Raw genomic sequence first — 26,449 nt, 5'->3', positions numbered from 1 at the left:
AAAAAAAAAAAAACCAAAAACAAAAACCAAAACCAACAACCAAACGAAAACCCCAAACCAAACATTTTATTTATTGATATTTTTTCAGCTTAAAGTTCGGGGGATTTTTACAAGAAACTGGGCAAATCTTTAGAGATCTTCTGACAAAACATATATTTTTGTCTTCATCAATTATCTTTTGCTGGAAGAAACCCATATTGAAATAAGTTCTTAAAATTGAAAGCGTCTGTTATATTAAATGATACACTCTTTTAAGTGTGTCATTCAATTGATATTTATAATTGCAGCTTGTAAGGCAGAGAGGCATGCAAAAAAAAATTAAGTAATACTAATTGCATCATTCAGATTGACAGAAGACCTCCCGTGACTTAAGCAAATCACAGACATGGAGGCAGGGAGGAAACCCTGCGCTTGGGATTACTGATGCTGTACCAGACCAAAGACCTGCACAGATTTCTGAATCAGGCTTCCCACCTGAAATCAGTGTCAGGGCGGTTGTCGTGGTACTTCCTCAGGCAGAAAGCTCTGCAGCGAAGGAGCCTTAAGGGATAAGTAGACGTTGGGAATGGTGGCCTGCAGTGTAACTCCCGAAGGCTGTGCTTAGAAATAGAGCCACTACAGACAGAAAGGAGGCTAGATTGTTCCCCCTTCCTCACAACCCCTGTTGCCTAGTACTAGAGCACCTATCTTAGCAATAGGCTGCTTCTTACTCCACGCTTAAAGATGTCAAAGGTCCCCCTCTCTCTTATGCATTTGTCTGCTATTTAGCTCTACAGGACAAGCACATGTGATACATGTAATGGTGTATTTGAAGGCAAAAGTACCTGTTGCAGTGAGGAGGAGAAGGGTGTAACTTCACTTCAGTACTTTCCAAGTTACATTCCTTTTCATTAAAGGGTATGCTCTCCTCAACAGCATTTTGTCTCATGAGCAGCTCCACTGAGGTCGGTGATACTGCTTTATAGGCTGTAGGATTTATCCACTGGTGAATGTAAGTCATTACCCCAAAAAGGCAAGTGAAAAATCCTACTGTCTTTTGAATAAAGGTTTTATAAGAAATCTAAATGATACCATGGGCTGTTCTGGGGTATAATACATAAACTGATTTGTGGTCTTCATGTGAAATTGAATATATACCTCCAAAGTGTACTATTAAATATTATAGTATGAAAGAATTGCTCTAAGCAAGTTTTGTAACTTGGTATTCTTGAAATATTGATTCAACAATTTTGAAGGTCCACTAGGATTTTCTATAAGTACCAAACCAAGTTAGCCATTAAATTTGTTGTATAAGTGCATAGGCTACTGCATTCCTCTATGCAATGTGCATTATGCAGTTTATTATTTATGTATGATACTTCTTATCCACCATGAATCATTGTTAAAAGGAGATGTAACTCAGAATACTTAGAAAGATGAGTGAATGTGTTTTAATTTCAAGTTAACTGTGGAAAATGTATAAATAATTTGGTAATTACTACTGTCTGAGTTCTATGATGGTAACTATGGGACTTAATGAGAATTTAATTGAGTAGTAGCCACTGTCTTTGCTAAAATTGGTAGCTAGGCCTTGAGCTGAAATATTCTGATTTTCTGAAACCCTTCCACAGTGATGCCTCAATTCCTCAACTTTCTTGGAGCCCATACAATTAACCATATGTTTGTGTGTAAATACGTGTGTGTATTTCCTGTATGGGACCCTGAGAACACTAGTTCATATTTGATTTGCACAAACACTTTTTATACAGGTGTGTTTGTTTTTCCTGCTGATCTTAGCCAGCATACCTGACATCTGACTAAAACCTTAGAACACTTAAGTGTTATTTATTGGTGGAGCCACAAACTATGTTCACTCAGAACCAGCTCTAGCTTTAAACTCATCAAAATCGGCTTTGTCCAACCTAATCCCTTCTCTCCTCCCCCAAAAATACAATAGCTGAACTCTCATTAGGAGGTCCCTGCTTCCCTTGTCAGAGCCAATATAGAATGAAGCAAACACTAACCAAAATAATCTTAAACTAGTCTAATACTTCTCATCTTAGCATCTACACATATCATGTTTAGCAAGAAACCAAACCCTTTTGTACCAAAGTAGCAAGAAATTAAGCCCTGCTGTACTTAAAGTCAAATGTAACTATAGAACTAAGCATAAATCATTCCTTTGCTTGAAATCAACTGCTGCACTTAACCTGAATTAAACTGAGTGCTTTAGCCCTTGGCGTCCTAATCCTTACACTAAACCATCATCCAGGAACTCCTAACTGACTCTGAATGAGCCATAATTTGCCAATAGAGATCGTGTTTTTCCTGTACATCTTGCAGAAGTCAGCAGTAAACTGAATCCTTCAATTCCTGTTTTCCTGAATCCAAACCTAATCTCAAATCCTTGATATAAGACTAATTTTATTCTACCCCAGAATAGATCAAGCTATCTAGCTTTTGTTACCCTGAACTTAAATCCAGCCTATCCTTGCTTCATGCCTCATCAAAGTCCTACAGCTCTTAGAAGATCCTGAATTTTCCTGAGTTCTTCAGACCACTGTGAACCAAACATTAACCCTAAACTAACAACAGCATTTACATGTATTGTACCAATCCCCTCCAACACCAGCCCAAACAGTGAGCTGTTTCCCCCTGCCAGGATCAGTCCGCAGATTAACTCTGTGTGTCTTTTGGATCCAGCAGTGATCTTTTCAGCCCCCTTAAGCCCTGGGTTAGGGCCAAAATCTAACCCTAGCTTCAATCAGAGCTCAGAATTTAACCTGCTGTTGTGGCTAGCATCTCCATCCCCTGCTACCTTTCTGGATCAGCTCTTTCCTTCTGAACCTCTAGCTGCAACTCCAGCCTTCACTGCAAGGACCCACATCCTATCCAGTCTTGTTACCCTGAAATGTCCCCTACCAGCAGTAGTCCCCATTCTAGCTTTAATGGTCTTGTAGGAATACACAATAAACACAGATTTTCATGCTTTCTTTTTCAAAACCCAAATCTTGTTGTAGTTTAAGCCCAGCCAGCAACAAAGCACCACAAAGCCTCTTGCTCACTCCTCCCCCCCAGCCCTGGGATGGGATGAGGAGGAGAAAATATAAAGAAACGCTCATGGGTTGAGACAAGGACAGGGAGGGATCACTCACCACTTATGGTCACGGGCAAAAGACAGACTCAGCTTGCGGAAAAAACAAAGTCAATTTAATTTACTACCAATCAAATCAAAACAAGGAAACTGAGAAGCGAAACCCAAACCTTAAAACACCTTCTCCCCACTCCTCCCTCCTTCCCGGCTCAACTCTACTTCTGATTTCTCTACCTTCTCTGCCCAAGTGGCGCAGGGGGACGGGGAATGGGGGTTGGGCTCAGTTAATCAAACTGCGTCTCTGCCCCTCCTTCCTCCTCAGGGGGAGGACTCCTCACTCTTCCCCTGCTCCAGCGTGGGGATCCTCCCACAGGAGACAGTCCTCCATGAACTTCTCTGGCATGGGTCCTTCCCATTGGCTGCAGTCCTTCACCAACTTCCCTGGCGTGTGTCCTTTCCACGGGCCAATCTTCAGTCACAGACTGCCCCAGTGCGGGCTTTCCCATGGAGTCACGGCCATCTTCAGGGGCATCCCCCTGCTCCAGCATGGGCTCCTCCCTGGGCTGCAGGTGGGCATCTGCTCCCCTGCTCACCTCCATGGGCTGGGGGGGACAGCCTGCCGTCTCACCACAGGCTGCAGGGGCATGCCCTCCTCCAGTGCACCTCCTCCCCCTCCTTCCTCACTGACCTTGGTGCCTGCAGAGGGGTTGCTCTCACATTCCAACCTCCTCCCCCACTGCAGGTTCCCCTTCTTAAATCTGTTCACCCAGAGGCGCTACCACCGTCGCTGATGGGCTTGGCCTTGGCCAGAGGAGGGTCCGACTTGGAGCCAGGGAAGCTTCTAGCAGCTTCTTACAGGAGCCACCCCTGCAGCCCCTCCCCCACTACCAAAAACTCCACCACACAAACCCAAAATAAATCTTTACCCCAATCCTAACACTAGGATCAGAACTGACCCTTCTCAGTTCACCCCCTATATCCCCAGCCATTGTCCCATTTCTGTGACAGCAAGGAATGAAGAAATTCACCAAGACCCTGCAGCATCCACGATGAGAAGGGCTGGGGTTGCTGTGGGAAAGCACAATGTTTAAATGTAAGGAGTTGGTGATTTTCAGCCCGTGATGCAGCCAAGGTTACAATTAGAACTAAAATTCACCAGCAATGCTGAGACCAATGAGTCACATTCATTCTTAGTCCCTGGAAGGTGCATGGTGCTAGGTAAGAGCTTCTGCTGGGAGGGCTGAGTGATGATGCAAGATTTGGGAAGGCTGCATCTAGCAGAGGATGGTTAATATTCTTAAGTTAGGGTTTCAGAAGAAATGAGCTGAGAAGGAGTTTTGCTGATTGTTGTTTTGCGAAGCTTAATGCCAGGAGCACCCAATTATCTTAACCGGAGCACAAGTGGGGATCCATGGGTAATGTTTAAGTTGGAAGGAGGGATAGGATATTTGGTAGGATTCAAGTCGCCTGTGAATAAAGATCTGAGTTTCTTTGTGGATTTTCCAAGGCCAGAAGGCTTGTGAAGAAGAGTGCCGTGGCCACAGCGAGTTTGTTTAAGATGAGTTGGGAGAAATGGAGGCCACTGCTTTGTAGCCATTCTAGGACTGGGATCGTGGATTCTGGGTGGAAAGGACACATAATTTTTGCTTCCTGCATTTCACAATTTTTTTTTAAATTTTTTGTTTAAAGCTAGGGTTGGAAATGGCATTACATTTGGAGTATGGGATGAGGAGCTGGTGCCAGGGATGTGGGGTTGTATCTGATAGAGATGCTCAGGATTATAAAGTGGTGGATCAATTGTAGGAGTTGAAAATGGCTTCTCATTATTTGTTAGCCACACAGGAACTGTTTTAGATAGTTGAATCTTCTTGTAGATCCTTGGCTTTCAGCAACGGGTTTTTTTAAATGAGACTGGACATGCTCCTTTCCCCAAGGGAGATGGGGAAATCAGCTGAAAGCATGCAGAGACTTGAGGCCTGGCTACAGTGGTGAATTCTGGGTACGTGAGCTTGAAAGAAACTCAGATTACAGAGGACTAGGTAACGTGCCAGGATTTCAGCAGGGAGGTAACCTCTGTGGCAGGCACCCAGGGAAATAGGCAGGCTGGTTCAAGCATGAGGCACTGCAGTGTGGGATCATAGCTGGAGCACTCAGAGTGATAGAATTAACTTGAAAGAGGGATGCAGCTGCATAAACTACACATCTATCCTCACTCTAGAGAAGGAGCAAGCTCCCATGATTGAAGCATGATAAAAGGAGCCCTTCTGAGTTTGGCGGCATGAAGGGATGCACGTTGAGGTCCAAGAAGCAGCTTTCCCATATATGAGGGTGCTCGCAACTCTTTCTGCCCATCCACCTGTGCATACTTGTATGCCCTGTGGAAAGGCGTAACAAAACTATGTCAACAGTCATGAGAGTACTTGACCTGTTTCTTTCTCTTTGCAATAGCCCATGGAGCCCAAAGCCAGCCAGGCCATGTGAGCCACACCCTCCAGAGACCTGCAACCATAGCTGCTCCTCCTGGGTCAGCTGGCATGGTGCCAGGCTTACCGCTGGTCTGCCAGAAATACACAAAGTATAGCATACAGGATGAATGCAAATATCCAACAGAGATACTAAAATGAGGCTCATATCCTCATCTGAGGTAAAGTACCATATTACTGACTGCAGAAACATACACAGTCTGAGGATGGCAAAGAGCCCTTTGAAGCACAGAGCAAAAGTACAACAGAGAAGCAAGAAGAGATACAAATTTTAAACACTGTGATGATCGCTACGGAATTTCAGAAAGCACAGAAGCCGTGCCACAGGTAAGGCAATGTTAGTATAGGACCAGGACTCCTTAAACACGACTTTCAGACTAGCATCTTGAATTCTGTTACCCCACCCAAAGGTGTCGATAAGTTGTATTTCACTGCTCAATGAGACATGCTGGCAGTGCAAGAACGTGTTCAGACATAAAAATGCAAATCAATGCACCTCATTAAATTCTACATAGGGGATCAAATGCTGTATAACAGTTACTTTTTTCTTTTTTTTTTTTAATTAACCATTTGCAGAGAGTAAGACAAATTCTTCCAGCTTTCTAATTGACATCAGAGCAAGCTCTGGGTTACTTCTTTGCTCTGAGAAAGAATAGCAGTGTTGTGGCCCATAGAAAACAGCTGCTGCTTACGTGGGAGTTTAATGCATTTGAATACTTTTTGTATTAAAACTATATAAAATTTCTCAGTATCATTTCTTTAAAATTTACTCATGGAAAGTGATATTTTCACAAATCTTGTTACTTGTGGGGTGGTTTTACCCTTTTATCAGTGAGTGTCTCTGTTTATGGAGTACATGATGAATTATTATTTTAAAAAACAAATCCATATTTCCTTCATTTTACCTTAGTCAGAAAGTCCTTGTGTTTGCACTAACAGTGAAAAAAAAAAAAGTTTGAGGCTTTTTTTCAGGAAAATTAATTCCTGTAAACAAATTGTCTTTTTTTTTTTTTTTTTTAAGGAAGAAAAGTATTGTATGAATCTCTGTCTGCGAGCCCATATACTGCAGAGTTGGACATGCCAATATACTTGCTTCACCAGTAGAAGGAGCTCTTGCTTCCCCTGCCACCACTCCTCAGACACCAGAGTACAAATGCATTAATGAATTTAAATGCACTTATTTTAAATAAAGTGTCCACAGGAGTTGCAGAAAAAAATGTAATGTCAAGATTTACAAGTGTTAGAAGTTAAACCTTTAATGTGCAGCCTAACCTACTCCCTTCACAAGCGTATTTGCTTTCAAGAACATGCACTATTTCCATTAGCGCAACATCTGTGTCCAGGGATTTGCACATATAGAGAATGAACATAAACTATTTTTTAGGTCCATGCTGGATATTCATATTGAATTATTGTCCTCAGACTTAGTTGTAAAAGTACCATTTCTGTGCATATGGCCATACCAATTCTGTTTCTCTTGAAGAATATATTATGATAGGGATTCCCACAAAAGCCAAGGGCAGGAAGGTCTCCCAGGGTGCCTTTGAAAGTCTTCCCCACAGAAGTTTGTCTTCAAAGGCTGTCCGAGTTCAGACATTCTGAAATTGCAGCTTATTTTTTTGAAGTTCTCCAGGAAGCTTTGTTGCTGTGTGGCCTCAGCACACTTCTGTTATTTGTTTTTATTTGACTTGTTCAGAAAAAATAAATCAGGTGGCACCAGGAAACCAAAATAATCTACTTACTAGCTTCCACAAGAGGGTGCAGTTGCATTTTGTTAAATCCAGAGCCAACCACAACTAATAAACGGATTGCAGCAACAGCTGCCTAGCTACCTACAGAAATGACTAACAAAACAATTATAGAACAAAAAAACCCTCATCAAGTGAAAGACGAGAAAAAATACATTGAAATATACTGAATGTATTAATAAACAGCAGTGTTTGTCAGGTGATGTTGACTAAAAAAACCTAATACACTTAAAATACCTTTCAAACCTCATCAGGATCCACTTGTAATTTGTTTTCTTTGAGCTAGTGAAGAGCCACACGTGCTCCAAGGGGAAGCCCTCAGCTATGAAACCCACTCTTCCATTTTAATTTGACTTCCCAGACATTCCCATAAACATCATGCAGCAAGTAGAACATTTTCTGATTTTACCAGCATAAATCTGCAATGACCCTAGGCATTTCAACAGTTCACCCTACATTTCCAGGGGTGTGATGAAGCTCAGAGTTGTTAGTGGCCATTTGGCATGTCGGACTAGCAAGGGCTGTTTATATTACTATAGTTTTTATGAAAGCACCTAACAGACCAGCCATGGGGACTAGCATCCCATTGTGAAAACTATGCACAAAGAACAAAAAAAATTATACACACCTGCAAGAACCAGGTGAAAAATCGTATAACTTAGCTGACCAACAATCCATGTGCCAACAGGCAAGATGCCAACAGTTGTCTTCAAACATCCATCAAACTCCTGATTTGGTTTGTTGCTCTGATCTTCTTGCTTGTTGGTCCCTTATGCCCATGCCACCCAAGGCTGTGCACTCCCCATATCTCAGTGCCTTCTGATCAATATGGGACACTTTGGTCTGGCACAAGTGACTGGGCTCAAGTGTGGGTGAAATCTAAGAGGTGGTGATAGATATTCAAAGCACTTGACACTGGCTGGTCTGTTGGTCAGTTCTACTCTTAAATGCTGTGAATTACCCATTTATTATACTCAGAAAAGCATATGATTAACTTGGGTAATGGGAAATAACAGGCTCTATCTTCTACCCACTATTGTCAAGGTGAAGCTTGCCCTGATACAGAAGAACCCAGGACAAAGTTTGTCACATTTAAAGCAGAAGTTGCCCTGAAAAATAGACATTGAGATGGACACCAGTTCCAGAAAGTCAGTGACTCATGGTCACTTTTACGAGGCTATAAAATGGCCTGGCAGGTTATCCTAACTACCCGTATCCTAAAAATTCAGTAAGAGTACTGCATTCCATATCTTTCCCCAAAATACTTTGCTGTCATTGTTAAAAAGAGGTTTGTGCCCATTTTTTAGAACTGAATTTAGGAGTATGTTTCTAAATATTAAATAACAATGAATTGTGCTGTATGTTTCTAAGGCTAGAAGTATGTTTCTAAACATACAAGCTTTTGCTTTGTGGACAGAGATTTTTCTTTAAAAACCAGGGTTCAGTTTTGTAAAAATGCCCAGTCCTAGCAAAACAGTTGTGAAATCTCAGATGCGATTTTTCACCTCAAAGGCCCAAGCTGTCCACCAGAGCTCTTCCACATTTTTTAAACAAATAGAGTTTTCAAGTGCCTCTGTGAAACATCATATTTAAAATGTGTTGAAACATACTAAGTTGTACCACATGGATTTCATCACATTATGTTTGGTGGCTATGAAATATACTTATCTTCATATAAAATTCATATTGCTAGGTTGGAGCAGTCCTAAGATTCTCTAGGGAGGACATTTTCAAATGCACTTGGTTTTGGCTTGACTGCTTCCCTCTATTGCTGCTCCAGAATTTGCTGTTCATGGTTTTTAACAGGAAAGTGGTTTCTGTAATATTGACTTTTTTCCACAGGAAAAAGTTGGTTATGCCAAAACAATGTAATGCCCCTTTGGGAAAATAAAAAAGAATCCAAAATGTTTTGAACTGTCCAAGTGAATCTAAATGTTTTGCTTCAGGATGGTTTGTCATTACTCGTCACGAGTTTGTCATGGTTTAGGTCCCTCATTTCCCGCCCCGTCATCTGGGGTTCCTGAATGGATTATTTTTTTCCATCAAGAACAATAGAGTCCATTCTAACCATGTTATGATGATGCATCAAAGATGTCCCAAGCCCATATTTTAAAACCAAAACAGTTTTGAACTTTCTATGTTTTATTTTTCTTCCCAATTAGAAAACAAAAAAAAAATATGGGACAATGTAGAACACAGTCTGATTTTTAATAGGCTCTATTTTGAAGGAATGAGGAGTAGGATAAGCAAACTCTTGTGCTTTGGAAAATCCCACTTTAACCAAAAGTGAAAGGAAAAACAAGCAGAAGGAAGCAGCATGTGAGCCATACTAATGTTATCTTTAATGCCATGTATTTTTCTTTAGCTAGTACTTTTCTTCTTTTCTTTAGCTACATTTGTCTGCAAATTATTAACTACCATTGCCCCGTTATTATAAGAATGATAAATGTATCTTTTTATCCCATCATTTACAATTCATTCCATCAGAAACAAAATACCAGATATGCAATGTTATCTGGCTTCCACAAACTGTTTAATGAAATGTGGGAAACATAAGAAAATAGTGAAATATGATGTTACTTTCAAAAAAAAATCAAAATATTTTTATATTCCTCCAAAGTTTTAAAATTCTCTGAAACAACAGGATCAATTACTTGCATATTCAAAGAAGAAGAAAAAAAAAGGAATACTTGCCAGCTCCCTTTCTTAGAATAACTCAAAATTTGGAGAAATGTATGTTGGTAAAAACCTCTCCTTTCTTTAAAAAAAAAAAAAATTGTCCTTTTTACAGCTTCCAGTTCTGAATTCACGGCATGTACTTAGTTCTCCTGAACCTTCATAGCAGCCTTTTTTTCGCCTTTGAAGAATATGAACAAAAAGGTTCCGAGCAGCCATGACGTATGTATCATCACTGGCTTCAGCACTCGTGGAGGGGGGCTCAGGTTGGGTTCTGTTCTGCTCCTTTCCCCCCGAGAGCCGGATACTCAAGAAGTACAGTGATAATGAGCAGGACAAATCAGAAGCCTGAAGAATAAAAAGAGAGCAACTCAGAAGTTCTCCTTATTTATTCATTCCTGTATGTTTTTTTCTTCTTAAACAAGGGGTGGAGAAAGGAAGAGCCACTACCATTTTCCCACAATAGTTGTTGCATGGTGGGAGGTCCATTCCAGCTCTGTGTTCCTACCTAATTGCAAAGAAATGCTGGCTTAGCCTTTGAAGCCTTGGAACGGAGCACCTGCAGCCTCCTTGGCGAGTAGGACTTGTGGGAGGATATGCAGACGAGAGTTTTTTGAGAACTCGCCTTAGATCTACTAAGACCCTACACGCGAAGTGAGACTGTGTAGAGGCTTACTCACTGTCAGGTCAGATGTGGATGTATTATTAATATATATTGCAAAAGGCATATCCCTGACATCTGTATGGGAGTCTTGCTAAATTTCAGATGACTGCGTCCAGTTTGGAAGTAGAGGTGCTTCTCTACAGCTCAGCTAGCAAAGTTGCTTCCTTCTAACATGAGAAAGCAGCAGATTTTCACATTGCAAGTGTCAGAGCACGGAGACAGGCAATTGCCAAGAACAATCTTAGCCTAAGAAGTTGAAGTTGGGTGGTTATAGGCAACTGAAAACTCTTACAAACAGTACTAGCTATCATTAACCACAGGAAAGGCTACTGGCTCTGCTTTTAATAAACCCAGGCTTCTTCTATCTCTTAATGTTTTTTTCAGGTTTTAAAAATCAGGTTTTCCACAAGTGCCTCTTCTTGAGTAGTTGTTACCTCGGCTGCCTCGTTCATGACTCTCTCATTCACCCTGACACAGATTCTCAGGGAAGAGTGGAAGAGACTGCGGCTGCTTCAGGGGAGCAAGACAGATAGTGATAAGGAAACCAAAGGGTATTTATCTGGAGTGGGGTGGGAACTGAGAAAGATGCATGCAGAGCCAAGCAACAGTTAAACATCAGGAAAACAGAGCCATCTAGTCTTTCCTATTCCCCCGCCACCACTGCTCTCTCCTCATCTATCAATGCAATCACATTGGGGTTTCCTAAATTCTGAAATTTCCAAAAATTCAGACTGTTCTGGCTGCAGCTGAGGTGGGATAAGAAGTCACTGGTGTTCACCCTATGTTATTACCTCTTTCCTCAAGTCAGGGAGCACAACTGTATATATGTCACTCCCTAGCAAAGTTGCATCAACATAGTCTCATTTTTTTAGAAAACTATTAGGACACTTAAACTGACTAAAATCACGTTGCCAGAACTGCAAAACTATAGGAAAAAAACTATAGTTGTAGTTATGCCAGCAGACCTGAGGCAACTGTAACCTCCAGTTGAAGGAATTGTGATGAGAAAATGAAAGATGGGAGAGAAACAACAGAGATACAGGGCATGCTGAGAAAAAACCCACACATCTCACAGCTGTCCAGTTTTCCAAGATCTCTAAATGGTGCACAACAATTATGTCCACCTGTGGTGGTGAACAACCATGACAGTGAACAGCCCCATCCTGATCAAAGCTCCACTCTAAGGATTTGTCTGGCATTCCAGACTGAGAGGATGATTTTGTTCCTGGACCTATTCCCAAAGTAATAAACTTCATCACATTCACCTCTAAATTAAGATGGAAGGCTTTCTGGTGTCCAGGGTTGTGACAGACAATTATCCTCAAAACATTAGAGCAAGAATAACAACCTGACATGGAAAATTCAAAGACCTGTTAAGCATTAATGCACAATAAAGAGCACTGACACAGGCCTGAGGAATTTGTCCATTTTTAGTCAGGGTGGGAGCTCAGAGGAAAGGACCATACAGAGTCTTGAGCAAGGCTGAACATAAGAACTAACTACCAATGATGATGATGAGAATAAGATGGGGGAATACGACAGGGACAAGAATGATGGGGTGGATGGAGGAGAGGCTGATTAGGAAAGGCTGGTCCCACAGGGCCACATTAAGACTCTATATACATTTGCTATGTCTTTGTAAAAAGAAAGTTGTTGAATTCTGTTTCACTTGGCTTTGGTTTATGAAGTCATGTATAAAAGCACCGCAACAGCATGTGTGTTCAACAGATAAAATTCAGGGTGCCCTGGAAAAGAGGAGACACTGATGCAGGATCCCCTAGCAGAATGCCCTAAATGCTGTATTAACTTGGGGTTTGCAGCTAATATCATTATTAAGCGTTTCTTTCACAGTAATATCTTAGGCATTCAGCACAAGAATAACAAAATAAGTATAACCAATACATATATGTGCAAGTCCCCCAAAGTCAGCTGAAATTGCTCCTTTATACTGGCTACCAAATGAGGTCAGAAGTCTCTTACATGCTATGAACGACTCTAGCAGTGATGTCAAAAACAAAGTCAGTTCAGGTCAGCTTTACCACACATACTTCTTTTTCTTCTACTATTTGTCCCTTTCCTTTCTAAGAGTACATGACCTGCTTTGTGTGGAGCATACGTTCCAAATCTCTCAGAAGAGCACAGTGGCCCAAGTAAATGCATTAAATTTTTCTGGAGAGGTATGATTTCACAGGTTTCGATTTTTCAAATATGAAATTTAAATGAAAATTAAAAAAATGAATGTATCTGTGCAGCTTCCAAATTAAATCATGCAAGAACCAAAGATACAGGATGTGTAGCTGCTGCGAAAGCAGGCTTGAGTGTTAAGTGTTTATCATATATAGCACTGCCCTTGAAACAAAAGCAGTAGTTATTTTAAGTAACCATAAGCAATACTCATGTGCAATTCAAAGGAGATCAGATACAAAGAGATAAAGATTAGAGTACAGCAATAGAGCTTTCATTATACAATGTAATCCAGCGTGTCTGATATAAATGGATGTGACACAAATGTAAATAGCAACAGGTTTGGAAGTATGGGGTTTTCTGAGATAAAGTCTAGCATGCTTTCAAAAATAACTTTAAATAATTTCAAAACCAATGTTTGAATCAATGTTTTTCAAAAAGAACCCTCCACATACTTGCTAAAAGTATAATATGCATAAGTAATTAAACAAGTTACAGAAGATCAAACAGAAATGCTATTTGAGAAAGAATGGAATATTTAATCTTGCAAATAGAAGTACTCAGCAAACACAAAGATCCTGGCCATTTGGAGATGCAGAAGCATTTTAAGGCAAAATGAGACATTTATGACAAAAACATTTTGAAGTTTAACATAAAGCTTAAATAGAATACTTGCTTTAGAATAGGAAACAATGACAGATCCATCATGCAGTGACTTAGCACTCCATTTCCTTACTGAACTACTATATTCATATGTAATTTGCATTATATCCAAATAAATCTTCCATCCAAGTAAGACATTTCACTTTTAAAAATCAATGATTTTATTAATAGCTTCACTTGAAGAAAGTAACATGACAAAACAAAAACTACCCACTTGTTCAACTAACAGAATATTCAGATTCAAAAGAAATATCTATGCTTTGCTAAACTCCCTATTCTTAAAAATACTGATGCAAGTGCTTAAAAGTAAGCATTTGACTAATACTAATTAATTCCAAGAAGAACTGCTTTTTGTAGTATGATCCCACAGTACAATGAGAAATGGGAATTTGGCCCATGAATTTTAGGAGATGCTGCTATAAAACTAACAGTTTTCCACACTTTTAAAGACTAAGGGATAGCTAGGATGAGGCCTTGGCAAACATAGTTATTTCTCAAAATGAAGGAATTAATTTAGGTCCAGCAAAACTTTTTATTTCTTTTAAAAGAAAAAATTGTTTGCAGGAGACCATGAACCACTACAATATTTTTCTGTTTATTCCAATTTATTGGAAAACAATCCCACCAAGTGTTTTCGAGAATGTCTCAATGTTTCCAAGTTACTACAATGTGTACCACAGATTAACCTTTGGCATGTACTGTTAAAGCTCTTCAGAAAATCAGTGTGCCCATCTCCTTCAAAACCTCAGGATACAAGTCCTGTGTTCTCCAATCACAAATCACTGAACCCACATCAATGCCTGAAATACCTTAGTCTGCCTTCCTCCATCTCTATTCCTCCTTCTTTCCTTCTGCTCTTAAACCTGTATTCACCCTTATAACCCTAAAAACACTTCATTTGTTGTAATATGTACTTGATCCTACCAATCATTGAGTAATTTGAACAAAAAAAAATGTTAAGGATTGTATAAATATAAATTATCACCTTCTTTAGAAATTAATTCAAATATATGAGAATTTTCAAAGATAGCCTACATTTCGGAAGGCATTCTCCATGTACTATTTGCAAAAATCTTTAAAATTATGTTAATGTCAACTAAAAATGCAACGCAGTTGAGGAGTTAGTGAACGCTGAGCCTGTCTGAAGGGCTATTTGGGAAACTGTATCCAGCAAATGGCAGCAATGAACCCCTACAGCAGTAGCATCTTACACCATATTCCAGCCATGCTAAAGCATACAGGGGCAGCTCCTCCCTCCCCTTCCTGGACAAAGTAAAAAATATTAATTTAAACCAAAAGGATAAAAAGGATGGGAAATTCCTAAAAGTGGGCACTGTCCTTGGCTGACTCTCAGTTGAGACTGGTGCCAGTTTCAGCGGGTGCCTTCTGAGTGAATACCAAGCGGTGTCAGTCCATCTGCATGGCTCATAGCACTCACAGCACTGCAACAGATTTGAGACCCCACTCAGTAACAGCAGTGCAGCAGCATAAGGGAGTTTTACCTAGGTAAAACGTGTTGACAGGTTGCAGGCTGGCTCGCAGGCAGAAGATGGCAATGACACCCCGAGCCCCCTCCAGAGCAGGATTAAATGGACTGAACCACCAGCAGTTTGATGGTTTTAAGTCACCTGTTCAACATTTCCTTATAAAAATGAGGAACACTCAGACTATCAGTGACAAGTGCAAGACAATTTAAGAAGCAGCCCATTTTTCCACTGCAATGAAAGCATGTCTAGCTTCCAAGACTCCTGACTCAAACCCCCATCTATTCTTTCATGCCCATATGGTGCGGGTCTTGCTGTCAGCTTGCTGTCAGTTATGGGACTGGTCATCTCATCTTCGCCCCAACTGCTCTGCTATTTTAACCACACTGTGCTTGAAATTAAACATGCTGGTCTCTCCACTATCGACCAAAGTCGATGACTGGTGCAGTCCCAGTACTACCTGTGGCAGCTGATAGCACATGTGCACATAAGACAGCAAGCGGAGGACACAGTTAACGGCTCAGTCTTTCAGAAATCCACCAAATCATTCCTTATATTGGTCCTGAGGAGAGAAAGCAATGGGAGAGGTGTGATGGACTGAGAATCCCAACAAACTTCTTGTTGCTACACGGGCACAGCCAGGCACCAGGAGAAAGGACAGCTATGTAATCCCATCCATTGACCCTGGGCTTGAAACCTAAGAGTCAAATTACAGTGACAGCTGGCAAGAGCCAATACACCTCTAACTGTAAAGCTTTAGCCCACTGCTGAAAAACTTCTTAAGAAAAATAAGTAACTTTGAAACATAATGAAGATGATGACATACTTAGGACTCATTCTGTTTTTCAGATATGCAAGTTTTACCATTGTGCTGTAAATTTAACCATGCAGCAGTGTTTGCCTTGTGTATAAAAACCCCACAACTGATGCTGGAGTTCAAACCTTGCTCTCCCTCAAGACTACTGTAAGCCCAGCCGGTGCCGTGAAGACATGGCAGACCCAGAGCTGTGACAAGTCTGCAAACACTCCTCCTCAGTTAAGTAATTCATTGCCCAGGTCAATTTGTAAAACTCACTGTTGATTTCTAAACTAAAAATCAATTCTGTATAATGTGATTTAGGCTCCTGTCCGGGTTTCAGCTGGGATAGAGTTAATTGTCTTCCTAGTAGCTGGTACAGTGCTATGTTTTGAGTTCAGTATGAGAAGAATGTTGATAACACTGATGTTTTCAGTTGTTGCTAAGTAATGTTTAGTCTAAAGTCAAGGATTTTTCAGTTTCTCATGCCCAGCCAGCGAGAAAGCTGGAGGGGCACAAGAAGTTGGCACAGGACACAGCCAGGGCAGCTGACCCAACGTGGCCAACAGGGTATTCCATACCACGTGACGTCACATCTAGTATAGGAACTGGGGGGAGTTGGGGCAGAGGGAATCGCCGCTTGGGGACTAGCTGGGTGTCGGCTGGCGGGTGGTGAGCAATTGTGCTGTGCATCATTTGTACGTTCCAATCCTTTTACTATTACTGTTGTCATTTTATTAGTGTTATCGTTATCATTATTAGTTTCTTCTTTTCTGTTCTATTAAACCACTCTTATCTCAACCCACGAGTTTTACTTCTTTTCCCGATTTTCTCCCCCATCCCACTGGGGGGGGGGGGAGTGAGTGAGCGGCTGCGTGGTGCTTAGTTGCTGGCTGGGGTTAAACCACGACAGTCCATTTTGGCGCCCAACTTGGGGCCCAAAGGGTTGAGATAACGACAAATCTGACCAGAGCTTGTTAAAACAAATTTGTTACATGCATTCATTATATTGGTCTAATAGTTGCTGGTCACTATGTTGTTTTATGTGTTCTTAGAGTTGTTGCTCTCGTTTTTAAAGTTCTGTTATGTATCACCTTGCTTGCTGTATGTAGTCCCTCTTCTGCTGCTTATCATCCATGGGAGGTGGATTAAGGTTTTTACTTTGATGTATTGTATAACACTGGTTTATGGTACGATAAAGTCATCGGTTGTGGGATTAATCTGGTATTTGCACTCAGCACTGTCACCTCTATACTTTGGGAGCCATCTGTGGGAAACTATTAATAATTACACCATTTACCTTTCCTTCTCGGACAGCCAATCTATGGGTGGGGTCCCCTTCTTCCCCTTTCCCTTCTCCTTCAGTCCCGTTACAATGGCATTTGGGAACTTTGAAAAATTTTAATACCCTTGGGATGTTGAGACCAGCACAGTCCTAGCCCTACTGCTAGGAATTAACATGCTCCTGAATGTGGTTCAGCTCTTGTTTAAGGTTAAACAACTATTTAAGATCACCCAGAGATCTGCCCCAAGGCTGGATAATTAAGGGTGTGTGGGGTAGTATGGGCAAGTACCTAGAACAGTGGACACCTCCAGTGTTTTGGAAATTCACCTCTGAACAAGTGCAGAACCCAGAAGAACTACTGAAATATTTGGAAGAGGTATGCTGTTGCCCTGGCAACTCCAGAGAGATACAAATCACTGCAACGTGCTGGGGCCCGGCCTATGCCTATGGAGCCCTGTTCGACACCACTCAGTACCCTCAAGGGGAAGAGAAGGTCTCTGGATCTAACAACAAGACGACAGGCACTGCAGCTACCTAAACCTCGGCAACGGGCACTGTGGTCACTCCAGCCCCAGCAATGAGAACTGTGGCTATCCAAACCTCGGCGATGGGCACTGCAGTTCCTCCAGCCCCGGTGACGAGCACTGCAGCTACCCAAACCTCAGCAAGCGGAACTGCAACTGAACCAGTGGACCAAACCGCACCAGTATCAGTTGCCCCCATACAGAAGAAGAAATATACAAAAAAATCAGTTTGCTTAGCAAAGGATGAAGATGAGCCACGGTCATCACAGGAACATGAGGAAGAGGCAGAACCAGAACTAATCACCCAATCCCTATCCTTGAGTGAGCTGTGGGATATGCAAAAAGATTTCAGCTGCCATATAGGTGAGCATATTATCACCTGGCTCCTCTGATGCTGGGACAATGGGGCTAATAACTTGGAATTAGAAGGTAGGGAAGCCAAGCAGTGGGATCGCTTGCCAGGGAAGGTGGTATTGACAAGGCAATTGGAAAAGGGACACAAGCCATCAGCCTATGGAGGTGACTCCTGTCAAGCGTGAAGGAAAGGTACCCCTTTAAGGAAGATGTTACATGTCAGTCAAGCAAGTGGACCACCATGGAAAGAGGTATCCAATATCTGAGAGAATTAGCCATTCTAGAGACGATTCATTATGACCCACAATTACCCAAAGATCCACACGAAGTCCCATGTACACAACCCACGTAGCAGAAGTTTGTATGGAGCGCACCATCGTCCTATGCCAACTCACTGGCGATAATGACCTGGAAAGATGAAGAGGCACCGAGAGTGGATGAAGTGGCTTGCCAACTCTGGCAATACGAAGAAAATCTCTCCTCCTCCCTACAAGCTTGGATTTCAGCTGTGGAGAAGCTGTCCCAGGTTGTCCAGCAAATCAAAGAGGATACGTCCTACTCCCCACTTCTAAGGACCAATGTCTCAGCTATTAGGAGTGAGCGCTCTTCTGCCCGAGAGACAGAATATAGAAGGTACACACCATGAGGTGCCCTGTGGTTTTATCTATGTGATCATGGAGAGGACATGAGGAAATGGGATGGAAAACCTACCTCGGTCCTAAATGCATGGGTACGTGAGCTGCGAGGAAAAACCACCACAAAAGGGGATTCTACCAGGAAAAATGCTGCTCCAGTTTCCAAACAGAGTAGAAGGGCTGATCTTATTTCTGATCCTCTTGAAGGGACTTCTGAGCCAATTCTACGAGAAGTGAGTACTGGATACTCTGACCAGAATTTGAGCGGCCCAGCCTCCAGCCAGGTGGAGGAAAGGGATAACCGGGTCTATTGGACTGTGTGGATTTGATGGCCTGGCATGTTAGACCCACAGGAGTATAAGGCTTTAGTAGACACTGGCGCACAGTGCACACTAATGCCATCAAGTTATAAAGGGGCAGAACCCATCTGTATTTCTGGTGTGACAGGGGGATCCCAAGAGTTAACTGTATTGGAAGTTGAAGTAAGTCTAACTGGGAATGAATGGCAGAAACACCCCATTGTGACTGGTCCAGAGGCTCCATGTGTCCTTGGCATAGACTATCTCCGGAGAGGGTATTTTAAGGACCCAAAGGTGTATCGATGGGCTTTCGGTATAGCTGCCTTGGAGACAGAGGGCACTGAACAGCTGTCTACCCTGCCAGGTCTCTCTCAAGATCCTTTGATTGTGGGGTTGCTGAGGGTTGAAGAACAACACGTGCCAATTGCTGCCACAACGGTGCACCGGCGGCAATATCGTACCAACCGAGACTCTCTGATTTCCATCCCTAAGTTGATTCGTCAACTGGAGAGCCATGGAGTGATCAGCAAAACTCGCTCACCTTTTAATAGTCCCATATGGCCAGTGCAAAAGTCTAATGGGGAGGGGAGACTAAACAGTTGACTATCGTGGCCTGAATGAAGTTATGCCACCGCTGAGTACTGCCGTTCCAGATATGCCAGAGCTTCAATATGAACTAGAGTCAAAGGCAGCCAAGTGGTATGCCACAATTGACATTGCTAACGCGTTTTTCTCAATCCCTCTGGCAGCAGAGTGCCATCCACAATTTGCTTTTACTTGGAGGGGCATCCAGCACACTTGGAATCGATTGTCCCAGAGGTGGAAACACAGCCCCACCATTTGCCATGGACTAATCCAGACTGCACTGGAAAAAGGTGAAGCTCCGGAACACCTGCAATACATCAATGACATCATCGTATGGGGTAACACAGCAGAAGAAGTCTTTGAGAAGGGGAAGAAAATAATTGAAATCCTTCTGAAAGCCAGTTTTGCCATAAAAGAAAGTAAGGTCAAGGGACCTGCACAGGAGATCCAGTTTTTAGGAATAAAATGGCAAGATGGACGTCGTCAGATCCCCATGGATGTGATCAACAGAATAGCAGCTATGTCTCCACTGACTAATAAAAAGGAAACACAGGCCTTCTTAGGTGTCGTGGGGTTTTCGAGAATGCATATTCCAAATTACAGTCTGATTGTAAGCCCTCTCTATCAAGTGACCCGGAAGAAGAATGATTTTAAATGGGGCCCTGAGCAACAACAAGCCTTTGAACAAATTAAACGGGAGATTGTTCATGCAGTAGCCCTTGGACCAGTCCAGGCAGTACAAGATGTTAAAAATGTGCTCTGTACTGCAGCTGGAGAGAATGGCCCTACCTGGAGCCTCTGGCAGAAAGCACCTGCAGAGACCCGAGGCCGACCCCTGGGGTTTTGGAGTCGGGGATACAGAGGATCTGAGGCCCACTATACTCCAACTGAAAAAGAGAGATTGGCACAGCATGAAGGAGTTCGAGCTGCCTCAGAAGTGGTTGGTACTGAAACACAGCTCCTCTTAGCACCCTGACTGCCAGTGCTGGGCTGGATGTTCAAAGGGAGGGTCTCCTCTACACATCATGCAACTGATGCCATGTGGAGTAAGTGGGCCGCACTGATCACACAACGGGCTCGCATAGGAAACCCCAGTCACCCAGGAATTTTAGAAGTGATCACAGACTGGCCAGAAGGCAAAGATTTTGGAATGTTGCCAGAGGAGGAGGCGACACATGCTGAAGACGCCCCACTGTACAATATAAAGTGCCAGAAAATGAGAGGCAATATGCGCTGTTCACTGATGGGTCCTGTCGCATTGTGGGAAAACATCGGAGGTGGAAAGCTGCTGTATGGAGTCCTACACGACTAGTCGCAGAAACTGCTGAAGGAGAAGGTGAATCGAGTCAGTTTGCAGAGGTGAAAGCCATCCAGCTAGCGTTAGACATTGCTGAAAGGGAGAAGTGGCCAGTGCTCTATCTCTATACTGACTCATGGATGGTGGCAAATGCGCTGTGGGGGTGGTTACAGCAATGGAAGCAGAGCAACTGGCAGCGCAGAGGTAAACCCATTTGGGCTGCCACACTGTGGCAAGATATTGCGTCCCGGCTAGAGAATCTGGTTGTAAAAGTATGTATGTAGATGCCCATGTACCCAAGCATCAGGCCACTGAAGAACATCAAAATAATCAACAGGTGGATCAGGCTGCCAAGATTGAAGTGGCTCAGGTGGACCTGGACTGGCAACATAAGGGTGAGGTATTTATGGCTCAGTGGGCCCATGACACCTCAGGCCATCAGGGAAGAGATGCAACATATAGATGGGCTTGTGATCGAGGGTGGACTTGACCATGGACACTATTGCACAGGTTATCCATGAATGTGAAACAAGTGCTGCAATTAAGCAAGCCAAGCAGTTAAAGCCCCTGTGGTATGGAGGGCGATGGCTGAAATATAAATATGGGGAAGCCTGGCAGATTGACTATATCACACTCCCACAAACTCGCCAAGGCAAGTGCTATGTGCTTACAATGGTGGAAGCAACCACTGGATGGCTGGAAACATATTCTGTGCCCCATGCCACTGCCCGGAACACTATCCTGGGCCTTGAAAAGCAGGTCTTGTGGTGACATGGAAACCCAGAAAGAATCGAGTCAGACAACAGGACTCACTTCCGAAACAACCTCATAGACACCTGGGCCAAAGAGCATGGCATTGAGTGGGTGTATCATATCCCCTATCATGCACCAGCCTCTGGGAAAATTGAGCGATACAATGGACTGTTAAAGACTACATTGAGAGCAATGGGGCGTGGAACTTTCAAACATTGGGATACACATTTAGCAAAAGCCACCTGGTTAGTCAACACCAGAGGATCTGCCAATCAGGGTGGCCCTGCCCAGTCAGAATTTTTACGTACTGTAGAAGGGGATAAAGTCCCTCTAGTGCACATAAAAAATATGTTAGGGAAGACAGTTTGGGTTACTCCTGCCTAGGCAAAGGTAAACCCATTCGTGGGACTGCTTTTGCTCAAGGGCCTGGGTGCACTTAGTGGGTGATGCGAAAAGATGGGGAAGTCCGATGTGTGCCTCAAGGGGATGTGATTTTAGGTGAGAATAGCCACAATTAAACTGTATGATATTAGTTGCTATATAACCCTGCTACTGTATGTTATCATTACTATAATTGTTATATGCTATATCCATAGTACTATAGTAAGAATCAATTAGATCAAGCAAGAATGAACTGTAATAAAACTGAGCGAAGCGCAGTAGTGATGGAACCAGAACTGACTCCAGCATGCAACAATCCAATGGTGCACACCATCCTCCTGCTGCGTCCAATGTCATCTGCTCGTCACACTGCACTGAAACCTAATTCTGCTCTACTGACTGAGAGGACTTTGCACCATCCCTCCTGCCCAGAAAGACTGGTATAACAGATGAAGCCCAGAGTTGGGAACTAAATGAACTCAACAAACATTTTATGAACACAACCCATAAACTAAAGGAATGATATCTCTGTGTGTGTATACATATATACATATATATATATATGTATCATTGTTTATGTGTCTCAAAGGGACGGAAAAGGTGGTGATGATTGGCCAAGATGTAACTGAAGGTATGGGAACTGAGCATGACGTCAATGGTATAGAATAAGGGGTGGATACTGTCCGGGTTTCAGCTGGGATAGAGTTAATTGTCTTCCTAGTAGCTGGTACAGTGCTATGTTTTGAGTTCAGTATGAGAAGAATGTTGATAACACTGATGTTTTCAGTTGTTGCTAAGTAATGTTTAGTCTAAAGTCAAGGATTTTTCAGTTTCTCATGCCCAGCCAGCGAGAAAGCTGGAGGGGCACAAGAAGTTGGCACAGGACACAGCCAGGGCAGCTGACCCAACGTGGCCAACAGGGTATTCCATACCACGTGACGTCACATCTAGTATAGGAACTGGGGGGAGTTGGGGCAGAGGGAATCGCCGCTTGGGGACTAGCTGGGTGTCGGCTGGCGGGTGGTGAGCAATTGTGCTGTGCATCATTTGTACGTTCCAATCCTTTTACTATTACTGTTGTCATTTTATTAGTGTTATCGTTATCATTATTAGTTTCTTCTTTTCTGTTCTATTAAACCACTCTTATCTCAACCCACGAGTTTTACTTCTTTTCCCGATTTTCCCCCCATCCCACGGGGTGGGGGGGGAGTGAGTGAGCAGCTGCATGGTGCTTAGTTGCTGGCTGGGGTTAAACCACGACAGCTCCTGACAGAACAGGAACATGATAAACTCCACCACTCTAACAGGATTACATGAGTACGATTTATGGTAAGGCATCTCCAAACCTAAAACACTTCGGCTTTTTTGTATTAATGCTTAGTGTATTTATGGCCCTGTAAAAGCAAACACATGTATTTGCTTTATCTTAAATTAAAAAATACAAATGGCTTTACTCCACAGCATTGCCTGGAAGATAAATTGGACATCCTGTTTCAATTTTTTTTTTTAGATTAAAAATATATTATATTAAATTATTATTAGTGATCAATACAATTACTGTTTTATATTCAGCCTTTGAACCAAATAAAGAGGCAAGAGACGTAAATGCTATTCCAGTGCCAAACTTGACTATTAGAGAGCTGAAAGCAATAAAAGATAATGCTGAATGAGGACTGCTGATTTCCCCACGTAAACTTCAATGACTTTGGTTCTTTAGGGTTATTTTTTTTTCTTCTTTTCTTTCGCTTCTTCTTGCAGTCTGGAATTCGGAAGGCTAGATGCACTTGAACGACCTTTCTCCGTGAAGCCCACCTTGACACAAATCCGATATTTTATTTCTTAACATGTGAAACGCTGACTTCTGGAATTGCGATGAGTGGGAAACTCCGAACATAAAATACCACAGAGTTACTGGTGCGTTATTTACAGACTGGTTCTTTGTTCGCTCAGTGTCTGGGCGACAGGTTTACTCTCTGGTGCAGCGCTGGGCTTTTCCGAGCCGCCGGCGCTGCTCCGCGCCCGCCGCCGCAGCGCCTCAGCCCGCTGCAGCGCCCGCACTTCAGAAGGATCGTTTTGCATGTTTGACCCAAAGAAATTAAATTTACCCAGCCTAAGCCGTGGCCCACCTGGAGATGCCTGGTCGAGCAGTTTAAAGTTATTTTTGCTCGCCTTTCCCACACCGCGCCGAAGGGCTCCGCTGCCGAAATCGTTCAGGTTCAGCTTCTCCGTCGAGAGAGGCTTAGCGAGCTCACCCGTCTGACACGTTGGGAAGCGGGGGAAGCAGCTCAGCCGCCCCCCGCCCCCCCTCCCCGTGTTTACCCTGACAAGGGTCCCGCGACCCAACCCCGCGTCCAGTCCGAGCAGATAAGGACAGGGGGAGGCGGCTGTCCTCGGCCGAGCCGCGGGGCAGCGCAGCACAGGGCAGGGTAAGCCAAGCCCCGGCTCCCTCCCCGCCGCCTCCGCACCGCGGGCCCGCCAGGGGGGCAGCTGCTCCGCGCACAGTGGCGCGCTGGAAGGGGCCGGGGCCGCCTCCGCCGCCGCCAGCCCGGCTCCGCGGGGGCCGCCCGGCTCCTCCCCGCGGCCTCCGACTCGGGCGTGGAGACGCTGCCCCGGCCGGCAGGCGCGGCGAGCCTGGCCCCGGGCGCATGGGGCGGCCGCGGGGGCGGGGGGAAGCGCGCAGCGGAGGAGGAGCCGCGGTGCCCGCCGGAGAGCCCGGCCGTAGGGGCGGGGAGTCTCCTCCTCCTCCTCCCGCAGCGAGGCTCCGGCTCCCCGCACGCACCGGAGCGCCCGGCTCCCTCCTCCTGCTCCTCGTCCCTCCTCCCTTCCCCTCCTCCCCCCCTTCCCTCCCCGGGTCGCCTTGGCTCCGGGAGGAGCGGGGGGGGCCCCGCTTCCTTCCCTCCCCCCCTCCTTCTCCCACCCGCCACGCCGAGGAGAGGCAGGTGAGGACCCGGCCGCGTCCCCGCTCCCCCGCCCCGCGGGAGAGGCGGCCGCGATGGCGGCGGCGGCGCCTGCCGAGGCGCTAGGCCCCAGCCGCCCGCCCGCCCCCGGCCTCTCCCCTCCGGGCGGCCCCGGCGCCGCGCCCCGGGGTGCGGGGGCGTCCCTCACCCCCGGCCCCTTCCTCTAGAAAAAGTTCCTCAGCAACTTTCTTCCGGGCCCGAGCCCCCGCCCGCGGGGCCGAGGGGTCGGGCGGCGGCGGGCGGGCGGGTGGGTGAGAGCGAGCCGCGGCGTTCCGCGCCGCCCGGGGCTGGGCCGGCTGCGGGGGGCGGGCGGACGGGAAGTAAGTTTGTGAGGGGAGGCCTCCGCCGCGCCCCTGCCGCCGCTCTTCGTTCGCCTCCCTCCGCCGCCCCTTCCCGCCGGGCTGCCGCGATCGCGGGGCGGTTGCTCGTTGCCCGGTGGTGGCGTCCACCGCCCGCGTTGGTGCTCGGCGTGAGCCGGTCCCGGCTTAGCTCCCGGGCGCGGGCAGCCGAGTGCCGGCACCGCTTGGAACAGCTGGCCGGGGCCGGAGGGTGTAAAAGGGCTAAATTCAGGAAACTTGAGTTTCGAGTCGCCTGTAGCTTGGCCTGCGTGGAATTACCGTCTTTTTTTTTTTTTTTTTTTTTTTTTTTAATTCTGACTGTTCTGGTTCGTATCCCTGCGAACACAACTGCTTTAAATTTCCGAGTCTTTAATTTAAATGTTCAATCATGACACTTTATCAAGGCTCCTTGCCTTCCTTACAGTTAAAACAACCGTATTGGGCACACACAGGCCCCCGTTCCTGCGGAGGCTGCATGTAACTTTCTGCACTGTGTGGACCTGCAGGCTTGCTGTGCGGAAAGTTGTGCACACACATCCCTCAGGCCAAGGGCTAGCACGTCGTCTTCTCCATTATACAGCACTACAAATACATGGGTTTATTACATTCATTTCAGAATGGTCCATTCCAGATGTCTGGTATGCATGTGGGTACGGGCCACTTTGCATTGGGAAAACTAGGTTATAAATATTTCTGAACCTCATGATTGTTAAGAAGGTGTATTCAGGTGTACCTGCTGGATTTGACCCTAAGCAGAGGCTGGTCACTAATTAAAAAATAGATGCTTGGATTTACTTAAACTGGCAGAGTGAACCAAAACCAGTTTAAAACTTGGAGCATGTTGCCCAGGAAGGTGTATAGTCTTTCTCTTCGAAATTAATAGACAGCTGAATGAAATTTCAGGCAAATTTTGCAAGCAAAATTGACCTTTAGTCAGGGAAGCAAGATACGAAAGCTTACCTCAGAGTCTTTTTCTTTCATTTTTGGAAAGTAAGCCCTTGGAGAGGGATTTCTAATAAAATTGCCTTGTCAGTTACACTTGCAGTATCTCTGTCAGTAGTAGGTAGTACAGTTTTGCCATAACTGTATGTTCCTGCAGGCTTTGTAGATGTAAGAACTATTCCTTTCCAAACAACAAAACCTTGCACTTCCGCTTGTGTTTCTGATGCATGTCTGTAAATTTAGCTATAGGAGCTAAACTAAATTCCTGCTGAACATGAGCTTAGAGCAGACGATATGGGTGTATTTTGCACACCAGGGTGTCGCAGTT

The 26,449-nt window shown here is 44.3% G+C and overlaps 2 protein-coding genes across 4 annotated transcripts in view; one reads left to right on the top strand and one right to left on the bottom strand.

The window, feature by feature from the left end:
- Positions 1-10,089: 10,089 nt before the first annotated feature.
- Positions 10,090-26,160, bottom strand: LOC115340057 (translation initiation factor IF-2-like). Its single transcript, XM_030010849.1, has 3 exons — positions 26,140-26,160; positions 24,011-25,004; positions 10,090-10,328 (listed from the first exon to the last, which is right to left on the bottom strand). The coding sequence occupies exons 1-3, from the start codon at positions 26,158-26,160 to the stop codon at positions 10,321-10,323; spliced, it is 1,023 nt and encodes a 340-aa protein (XP_029866709.1). The 3' UTR covers positions 10,090-10,320.
- YES1 (YES proto-oncogene 1, Src family tyrosine kinase) overlaps positions 24,630-26,449 on the top strand; it is a 53,177-nt gene continuing 51,357 nt past the window's right edge. Inside the window, exon 1 of one of the 3 annotated variants that reach the window (XM_030011746.1) lies at positions 24,630-24,823. The gene's annotated coding sequence lies outside the window, so the exon portion shown is untranslated. The remainder of the gene's footprint in view (positions 24,824-26,449) is intronic. The other 2 variants (XM_030011747.1, XM_030011748.1) reach the window with 2 other exon arrangements.

Source organism: Aquila chrysaetos, chromosome 4, assembly GCF_900496995.4.
Source record: "Aquila chrysaetos chrysaetos chromosome 4, bAquChr1.4, whole genome shotgun sequence".
Taxonomy (NCBI): domain Eukaryota; kingdom Metazoa; phylum Chordata; class Aves; order Accipitriformes; family Accipitridae; genus Aquila; species Aquila chrysaetos.
Note: the sequence above shows the minus strand (reverse complement) of the source record. Positions and strands in the feature narration are given on the sequence as shown.

Bases quoted from the DNA above. Each gene is read 5' to 3' on its own strand.
- LOC115340057 (XM_030010849.1), bottom strand. From the start codon at position 26,160: ATGAAAGAAAAAGACTCTGAG. The intron at 25,005-26,139 runs GTAAGCTTTCGT...AACTTTTTCTAG, and splicing joins TGAAAGAAAAAGACTCTGAG to AGGAAGGGGCCGGGGGTGAG.